Raw genomic sequence first — 10,058 nt, forward strand, 5'->3', positions numbered from 1 at the left:
TTCTCTTGGTAATTTCCTGAGTGACACCTGTGTAGTGAACAAAGCCACCTCATTGGATGAACAGACACATTCAGGGAAAAGCAGGATCACAGAGGAGGCCAGTTAGGGTGAGAGCTATTCCAATACATATAATGTGGGTAGACACTAGGCAAAATACGGAAGAATGACTTAGAGTAATTACAACCTCTTCTTTTTAAAAGATTTATTTATTTATTACGTATACAGCGTTCTGTCTGCATGTATGTCTGCGTGTCAGAAGGGGACACCGGATCTCATTACAGATGGTTGTGAGCCACCATGTGGTTGCTGGGAATTGAACTTCAGGACCTCTAGGGATAACTGCTGAGCCATCTCTACAGCCCCCAGAGTAATTACAACCTCTTAAAAGTGCATCTTATACATAATGACGGTGGAAAGGCTGACAGAAAGAAAATATTAAAATGCTGGAAATAGCAATATTACGCTGCCGGGCTCAAGAATGTGCACATCATTCTTTTTTTATATTAAATTTAAATCAAATTTCTAACAATACGGTTAGATCATATTTATAAAGAGGAAATCTAACTAAACTTATGGAACCCACCCGTTTCTCTTCCATATTTTTCCGAGTCCTCTTTTCCCAAGAGCGTCCTCCCTGGTAACCACCCACTCAGAGGTTACTTGAGAACAGAGAGGGAGACAGAAGGGAGCCTGGGAGGGAGTTTCTGGATGAGGGAAATAAACAGGACAGCAGGAGGCTGCGGTGGGTTCAGGCTGCTCAGCCTGCCTTGGCTTTGCCAGTCAACCCTCTGCTGGCTTCTTCTGAGACGAGTAATTAGCATTCAGGGAACAGCCTGTTAGCCGCTCCACCTTTAATGAGAGGCTTGCTTGACAGGCTGCCTTTTCCGCATCTACCAGGGCTCTCCCAGGTCCCTGTGCCTAGCCTTGCCTCTGCAGTCCTGCCTACTTATACTGGGATAGAAGGCAGCTGAGCTTAGGGCTTGTATGCCTGCTCAGGGCGGCAGGGTACCAGGAAGGTCAGAATGGCCAGGCCAGCCAGCTGCTACCATCCTGGTTCCGTGTGTAAAAGTCCACAGGGGGTGAAGAGAGATGCCCAGAAATGCCAGGGCTGGCAGGTAAAGCTCCCCACAATTCAGCCTTCGCCAGATTCTGCAGATGTATTTTGCAAGCCAAGAGTCCATGCCTGGCTGATGCCCCTGTTTCCCTCTGCTTGCTCTGGGCTCCTGCTCACCTATGTCTTTATTTTTACCACAAGATTCTGTTTAAATTCTTCTTCCTCCAAGAAGCCACTTTTCCAGTCAGAGGCAGTCATGGCGAGAAGACGCCAACAGCACGGACAACAAAAGCACGGAGTTAGACAAATGAGATTACTCCAGAGTCACAGGCTCTGGCACAGCAAATCAACAGAGTGAAAAAGCCTGCAAAATGGAGTGCTTATAATACAAAGTATTTCTTCTGACAAAGGGTTACTATCCAGAATATAGAAGGAACTCAAAAAAGTTTACTAAGAATTCAGTTTAAAAATGGGCAATTAGCCAGGCAGTGATGGTGCACACCTTTAATCCCAGCATTCTGGAGGCAGAGGCAAATGGATCTTTGTGAGTTCAGGCCAGCCTGGACTTCAGAGTGAGTTCCAGAATAGCCAGGGCAACACAGAGAAACCCTGTCTCAGGGCAGGAGGGAGAGGGGATTTATGCAGACACTTCTCAAAAGAAATTAAAACAGGCAAGGGATTTATAAGAAAAATGCATAATGCCATTAGCTGCAGAGACATGTAAATCAAGATTTCAATAAGAGATCACCTCGCTCCAATTTGAAAAACTGTTATAAAGAATAAAAAGATCCAGGTAGGTAGCTCATGGGATAGAAGTGTTTGATGCTAAGCTTGGTAAGCTGGGTTCAACCCTTGGGACCTACATGGTAGGCGGAAGGAACCCAAAAGTTGTCCTCTGAACTACTCATACACACAAACACACACACAAGATAATGCATAATGCATGTAATTTAAAAAAAAGCCGAAAACACAGGGGCTGGGGATGTGGTGTTTGCTAGCATGTCACGGCCTTAGGTCCTATCTCCAGCCAGACAAGCTAGGCATAGGATGCTTATCTGTAAACCTAGCAACCTAGAGATGGGAACCGGAGCGTCAGAAGCTCAAAGTCATTCTCAGCTGCGTGGTGAGTCTGAGAACAGAACAGAATGATCTTTAAAAGGGACAAAAAAATGACTGAATACCAAATACTGGTGAGATACGGAACAAAGGAAGTTCTTACTACTGTTGATGGGCATGTTAATCAGTATACAGCTGCCATGGAGAACCCACAAACACTGAAAGCAGATCCATCTCACAATCAAACCCACTACTTGGCAATGCCTGTGCTGCCAAAATAAACGTAAAAGAAAATAAAATCACCATACCTGTATTCTTACGTTTATTTTGGCAGCAATAGCTAAGACATAGAATCATCCCAGATGCCCATGAACAGATAGATGAATAGGTAGGGGTCTTTCTCCCATGGGTGTTGGGAGCCCAGCATGAAGGTCCTTGCACCCACAGATCTCCGGAAAAACCAGGAATGTTAAGCACACGGGATTGTCCTTTCAAATGAATGGATGTGGAACCTGTTCTTCATTCAGAAAACTGGGAATTGAGGTGATTAACAGCCTGGTGATCTGTGTTACCTGTTGGGCTAGACCATATGAGGCTCCTACAACCTGGACAGTCATTTAGACTACTGGGTAATAATTACCTAATAATCTAAATGGCTCTTACATTATCTGCATTGCTAGGAACTCCCCCAAGCTCCCATAACCAGCAACCAGAGGTGTCTAATAGCACGAGAGATCTCCTCCATATCTTTATGACCAGGCCAGATCCTTCCTTAGGCCCTTAAGTTAGTCCAGGTAGCCTATCTCTGGAACCCATCTTCTTGGAAAAAATGGCATGTACCCTGAGATGAATTTTGATGTAATTATGCCTCTTGTGCACTGGGGATTATATTATGCCAGGAAACGTTTTTTTTTCCCCCCTAAATTATACTGAGTTTAAATAGGCTGGCGTTACACCACTTGGCGTTAGACTTCTCTAGAAGGTTTGGTCCAGGTTGACCAAGTCAATTTGAACTGAGTTTTTGTTCTCACCTCTTCACAGTTCATTTCCCCACCTGACACCTGCAGAGAGTCCCTCGTGGATGCTGTAAGAAGCAGACCAGGCTGTAGACTAGCACTCTAGTGCTCTACCTCTAGGTAGGAGTGTGTGTTAGGAGGAGGTAAGAAGAATACAGAAAGAGAAAGTTCTGGTGCTCTACAGCACAGTGGTGTGGCTGTAGCTCACAAGAACCAACTGCCTATTTTATCAATAACTAAAGGGAGATGCTCCAAGGCTCCAAACAGAGTGGGATGCTAAGCCAGGTCAAACTCGAAGGCTCCAAACAGAATGGGATGCTAAGCCAGGTCAAACGCCAGTTCTCCTATTTACACACACGTATGTGTGAGCAGACATAGCACATGTGTACTGAAACACCACACTGTACCTCGTAAGTCTGTACAGTCATATGTATAAGTCAAAAATTAATGTATGCATTGTTGTTGTTTCTGGCTTTGGATTTTGAGAGACTTACTATGCTACCCAGGCTGGTCTTGAAGTTTTGGGTTTAAAAGATCTTGCCTCAGCCAACCGGGTACACAGGAGTATAGATGCAGATCACTATACCGGACTAATAAGAGGTTTAAGATGGGGCTTAAGAGATGGCTGAATGGTTAAAAGCAATAGTCGCTTTTCCAGAAGATCGCAATTCAGTTCCCAGCACCCACATGGCGGCTCACAACTGTCTGTAATGGTTTCAGGGAATCTAATGCTCTCTTCTGACCTGGAGGGCTCTGCATGCATACGTGCAGAGATACATGCAGTGATACACAGAATACATGCTAGCAAAACACCCATACTAATAAAATAACTAAAAAATTATGCAAAAAAAAGAGGTTAGGGCAAAGTCTAAGGGAAGCTGTGAGATGTCTCAGCTTGAATGTTTTTGATGGAATGCTCTCTTGGTTTGATCACGACACATTGTATATATGCATCTAATTATCACACTGTACCCCATAAATACATACAACACTAACTCAATAATAATACAAGAATCAGAACCCTCCCCCTCTTCAACTGTTTCACAGCATATCACTAAGTTATACTCCAGCTTGTCTCGAAGATTTCCTGTATCATGTCACTGAAACATGAATTAGAATTCTTCACCAGGATGTGCCCTCCTGTTGGATGGATGTTGTGGCTCCCCACGACAACGCAGGCCACGAATATGATCACTCAACCTCTATCTACTGGTTATCTGTGATCTGCTAGGCGTTGTCATGGCTACTGGTTGGTTAGTTCCTAGCTCAGTTGAATTGGGGAGACCTAGTGTCTCTACAGCTGGGCCCATGAGCCCCACTTTTTGTAATTTTTTTGAAGTGTGGAAGTAGATGGTTGTAATGGTTGTGCGATAATGTGAATGTATTTGGTGCCAGCATGTTTATCACATAAAAAGGGTAAAATGTATGTATGCTTTAACACCCTAGGAGAATAGATCAAACCTTATAAAGAATTAAAAAGGCTATCATGCAATTAGAATGATAACAGGTGCAGCAAATCTCAGTATTAGTCATTATTATAAATACTCTCCAGAGTCAGGGAGATGGCTCAGTAGGTAAAGGTGTTAATTGTGCACACCTGATGACTTGAGTTTAGTCCCTGGAACCCATAATGAAAAATCTGGGTGCTTTAGCATGCATCTGTAATCCTGGCATTGCTATGGTGAGATGGGAGGGAGAGACAGGAGCGTTGTCAGGGAGCTTTGGGTCAGCTAGGCTGGAAAACGAATCCCAGCAGCAGAAGCAACAAGGAGGATGCCTGCTTAGCAAGGTGGAAGAAGAGAAGTGACTTGCCTAAATTATCCTCTGATTTCTACATGTGTTTCATGATGTGTGCGTTCTCACATGCAAGCACATACATACCTGCACACTCATACCATGGCAGATACACCCTCACAAACAAACAAATGTTAAACACAGAAGGAATTTGATTTAGGGTATTGTTTACAGGTGATTGGAGTGTGCAAAAGTCAAATAGATATTGAGGCAACATTGAGATCCACAGTCTCGGGGAGTTGATTCCACCCTTTTCTAGAAGAACAAAGAGAAGAGCAGGGCTGAGGATCACCCACAAGGTGTGGGACTGCAGGTGTTTCTTGTCAACTGGGGAAGAACGGAAGGGGAACTCTCCAGGCTTTCCCCTTCTTCCTCTCCTGGTCTTCTCCCAATGTGCCCTACTGGCAAAGATCTGGGTGGCAAAGATCTGGGATGTTGGCATGGATGTCTCTGGAATTGTATGGCGCCTTTGTTCAACCCCATAAACAGAGCAGAGCAAGAGAACAAGCGGGCCAGGCACAATGACCTCTGGAGTCCCTTCAAGTTCATAGACAGTAGGATGCCCATGCTAGCCATGGAGAGGTCGGCAGACCCAGGTTTGGATTCTGATTCTCTCACTCACTGACCTCAGCAAGACACACAACCCCTTTAAGCTTTGGCTTCCTTATCTGCAAAAGAGCCAGCGTGGTGCTAAAGCAGAAAGATCAAGTATTGGAGACCAACCTGGGCTACACAGTGAGATCCTGTCTTTAAAGGATAGATACGTGTGGACAAGGGAGGTTGCTGAGAAAGCCTGTATCTCACAGGGGCATTGGGACGACCAAACTAAGCAATAGCTTAAAGTCGCAGTAAACATTTAATAAATATTTCTCGTTCAACCGAGAATTTATGACTTCATGGTAAAGGGCAGTGGGGTATTTGGTCAGGGCCATTATGTCTCTCTACTTCTGAGAGGGAGGGGACAGAAGAGGTTTTCCTTTTGGAGGGTCTACAGTGTGATTAAGACACCTGGTAACCACAATGGGAGACTAACTAAGAAACACTGAAAGCGTGCACAACCAATTCGCACAGTGCTTGCCCTAGAGGAGGTGTCATCCCATTCGCTGCTCTAAGAGACTAGTTTGCAGTGCACCATGGGATGTGGAAGGAGAAAGCCGGGGTGTATTTCTGCCCAAGGAAGAGGAAGAAGATTGTGAGGTAACATGTTCTGTTTTGAAGGATGTGTAGGAGTTATCCAGAAACATGCACAAAAGTTGAGTTGAGAAAAGGGGTTGTTGGGGTGAGCTAGTCTGCATTAGAAGAGGATTTGAGGGGTCCATCATTGAGATGGTGGGATGAAGAAGTGGGACATGGGTAGACATGGAAGAGAGAGCCAGTGTGTGAAGGGTCTGCTATCAAGAGCTAAAGTTTTATGGGGACTGAAAGCCTTTGAAACTAGGGAGTAACCCACCCTCCCCACCATCCCCAATCTAGAATTTCAGAGTGATACATCTTCACAGACTCTTTCAGGGCCTCCACCAAAGGGCTGATGCATGTGGTTTAGAAAGCAGGGGCCATGCATGCATGCATGTCAGCACATCAGACAGAATGAACCAGAGGACAACAGAGATTCCCCTTAACAGTAAATGCAGAATGGAAAGAGTAGTTAACTTCTGCTGATGCCAAAAGACTCAAGGTAAATAGTTAAAGAATTCTCATTTCCACAAGCTAGGAGCATCAGAGGTTGAATTATGATACCCATGGCTGTGAGGCAGGGTTTCGTGGGTTCTGATTACAGTCTGGCATCCCCGTAACTGAAAGAGAAATATGAATTGATAATACCAGAGTCCTTTTGCTTTTGAAGTTTTCCCCATAAACGATCTGTGAGCCTCATGACAGTAGTTCTTGGCATATAGACAAAGCTGGAAGTCTGAGTTTCATGCCCTGGGGACCAAGAAGTTGCATTCAAAGCTGCAGGCGCATTTATGAACACATCACCAGCACCTTTCCCAAACCCACCTGTCTCCTTCCATAAGCCAAGATGGCTTCTTTGAGGTCTTGAAGCGTGTGCAGTTCAAGGTCTGGCTTCTTCCGGTGACCTCTTTTCCTCTCTTTGGGTGTCCACGCTGACACAGCTAACCCCTCTGAGTACAGGATCAGCGCCCCCTTTCTTGTGCTGAAGGTCTTAGGAAGAAAGAGGCTCCAGGAGTGCTGGCTGGCACTGTCTCCATCCTGGGGTTTGCTCACTAGGACATAGTCTTCCGGGGACTTCCAGTTCAAATAGTCCTTTAAGGAAAGGAAAATGCCTTGATTAAGACACTGTGGAAAATCCTTCTGTAGCAAACACTGTCTTTGCAAAGTTTTCGGCTTTCAAAACTGTCTATTTATTTATGTGTTGTTGTAGAAGGCCACTTGTTTGTTTCCCGGCCGCCCAGACTCCAGAAATAATCACATAGAAACTATATTATTTCAATCACTGCTTGGCCCATCACTTAAGTATGTTGCTAGCTAGCTCTTACATCTAGTATTAATCCATTTCCGGTATTTTATATTTTACCATGAGGTTCGTGGCCTACTGGCAAGGTTTCACCCTGTCTGTCTCTGGCGGTGGCTCCACAGCTTCTCTCAAACTCCGCCTTCTTTCTCCCAGCATTCAGTTTAATCCCCTCCCCCTAGCTAAGTTCTGCCTTGCTATAGGTCCAAAGCAGTTTCTTTATTAATCAGTGATAATCACAGCATACAGAGGGAAATCCCACATCAATTGTGTACACACATGCCCAACCAAGGCCACGGCATGTGTAGAGGTCAGAGGACAGAGTGTGGGGTCAGACTCTGGCTTCCACTTTCTGCAATCCTATACACACCTACATTTAATTAAAAATAATAAAAGAAATCTTAAAACACACACACACAGAAATCCAACACAATAACAAAAGTTAGTAGAACTTGGTGCACAAATCCATCTTATTCCACGCAACTTTCAGGAGATCCGTGCCTGCCTTCAGACTTTCTGCAGAGCGCAGTACAGGTTACAGGCCAGTTGCATCTCCTGGTAGGCAAGCAAGCAAGCAAGCAGTCAGAACTATCAAGGACGATAAATAGCTTGGACTAGTAGCCAGTTTAAATATGAGAAACCATTCCAGCCCACTACCATTTCAGCTACACACAGAGAGGCTACCTATACATTACAGATCATGGAACATTGCCTAATTTGGCTATATATAGGAGCCTATAAAAGAGTTATATACTTTGTGTGTGCCATCGGCCACTGAAGTCCTTTGAAACTTTATATATCTTTTAACACAGTGAAGGTCAAATATCATGGCAAAACTCCACAAGGATAGAGCTCTCTGTTTGACCTATGAAGTTACAAAGTACCCCAAAGTGTTTATTGTTCCTGGTGGGCCTCAGGAGTTAAATTATGCCACCTCTTTAAAAATCTCCAAAAATGAAATTTGTTTTGTCCTCCATGAAATATGAATCCCGTGTTGAATTCCACAAAGTTCAAAACAACCACCCAAAGGCAAAATAAATAAATAAATAAATAAACCACCAGCATTTCAGCCTCGGAGCACAGTGCCTAAAAGGCAATAGCAGTCAGTTCTCCTAATATCGCCTAAAGACCAGGTAGGAATTCTGGTCTTGAACCAAATTTTCAGTCTCCAGACAATTCAGATTCTCCTTCAGGCTCAAGCAAAGGCAGTAGGGCGTGAGGGTGAGCCAGGCAGGCTGTTCCCGTGGCAATTATGGGGGTCAGGCAAAAAGGGAAGATCTGCCAGTGACCTCTACCATCTTGGCTCCAACATTTACCAAAACACAGCTTGGGAAGACAGAACGTCCCTCCCCATGCTCAAAGTGTGCTCTCCCTCCACTCCCCCCAAGTTCTAAGACTCACCTCTGGTTCAAAATAGACTTCCAACTTCTGTTTGTCCTGGACCAACTTCCCGTGTCCCCGGCTCAGGAGAGAGAGACCGAGCATGTTTCCTCCCTGACTACACCCTCTCTCAAGAGCAGTTCATCTCGGTTTTGAAGGCTGAAAACTGGTCACGCCTCAGGGTTTCCAAAGCTCAACAGCAAACCAAAGGAGACCCCGAACATTGGGCCTTTTATGAAATGTATTTCCCCTCTCACAGAAACCCAGGATCTTCCAGCCACACAGTTTAGACAGAACACATCTTTGTGGGGAGGAGAGCGGCGGAACTGCAAGGCTCCTCAGGCAGCAGGCTGTATACCCTGGGCTCCTGTGAGCCCTTGTTTTGTCTCTGAGACCCGGTTGCTTTGCTACAGAACCACATGCATCTGCGAATCTGGGCCAAGACACCACATCCTTCTCATTGTGAAGGGAGGTTGTTTCCTGGTTGCTACGGCAGCACAGGGAAATAAAGTCCTTTAACCCAGGCAAAGGCACTGCTGCTCCACTGGCTGGGGTGAGGGTGGGAAGCTGTCCACTGGACATTGAAGGGACTGGACCAAGACCTGGGGGTAAGAGGTGGGATGGGAAGCTGTGTTGGGGTGTCTTTTTCTAATGGGTGTTCATCTTGCTTTTAACAAGCGTCTTCCCTTTCCCCTGACATGTGAGCCTGTCACTGCCAACTATTAACAGACTCAGAGAGTCCTCTAGGTCACAAAAAGCCACTCGTGATGTGTCCCTTGGCTGTGCCCCAGGATCCCCTGAACTAGACAGAAGGCTTCATTTTACTCATGGCTGCTTTGTGTGAGTGACTGGGAGACACCGGCAAGTTCTGACTTCTTTGCATTTCTGGTTCTCAATGGGGGACATTTTATTTCACACACACACACACACACACACACACACACACACACACACACACACCCCAAGACTATACCAAACACACACACACCCCACCCCCGCACCTTCCACACACCAGGACCATACCACACCACTCTTGGGCCTAGAATGTTAAAAGTCCTGCAAGGTGTGACTGTCTTGCATAATGAACGTCACTTGGCACCCTTGCTTGCTTCTCTTTGATGCTGAGCACAAAACAAGCCAGTAGGGGCCAGGAAGTCAGAGGACCCAGTGATTGGTTAGGACCCACTTTTGACCAGGGAAATCAAACGGCTTGTGTAGATGCCCCCTGCTGGTTGGTATTCAGAAGCGCAACAACTTGTGGGCCTACCTACCTATCGGTTTCCTC

At 45.5% G+C, this 10,058-nt stretch overlaps 1 protein-coding gene across 1 annotated transcript in view; it reads right to left on the bottom strand.

Annotated features, from left to right (window-relative positions):
- Kiaa2012 (KIAA2012 ortholog) overlaps positions 1 to 9,173 on the bottom strand; it is a 97,824-nt gene extending 88,651 nt beyond the window's left edge. The window contains exons 1-2 of the mRNA XM_026788872.1: positions 8,795 to 9,173; positions 6,919 to 7,185 (exon numbers count right to left, since the gene is read on the bottom strand). Of these exons, the coding sequence (XP_026644673.1) occupies positions 6,919 to 7,185; positions 8,795 to 8,878 (351 nt within the window). The 5' untranslated portion in view covers positions 8,879 to 9,173. The remainder of the gene's footprint in view (positions 1 to 6,918; positions 7,186 to 8,794) is intronic.
- Between the last annotated feature and the right edge of the window lie 885 nt (positions 9,174 to 10,058).

The sequence above is a fragment of the Microtus ochrogaster genome, unplaced genomic scaffold (genome assembly GCF_000317375.1).
Source record: "Microtus ochrogaster isolate Prairie Vole_2 unplaced genomic scaffold, MicOch1.0 UNK8, whole genome shotgun sequence".
NCBI lineage: Eukaryota > Metazoa > Chordata > Mammalia > Rodentia > Cricetidae > Microtus > Microtus ochrogaster.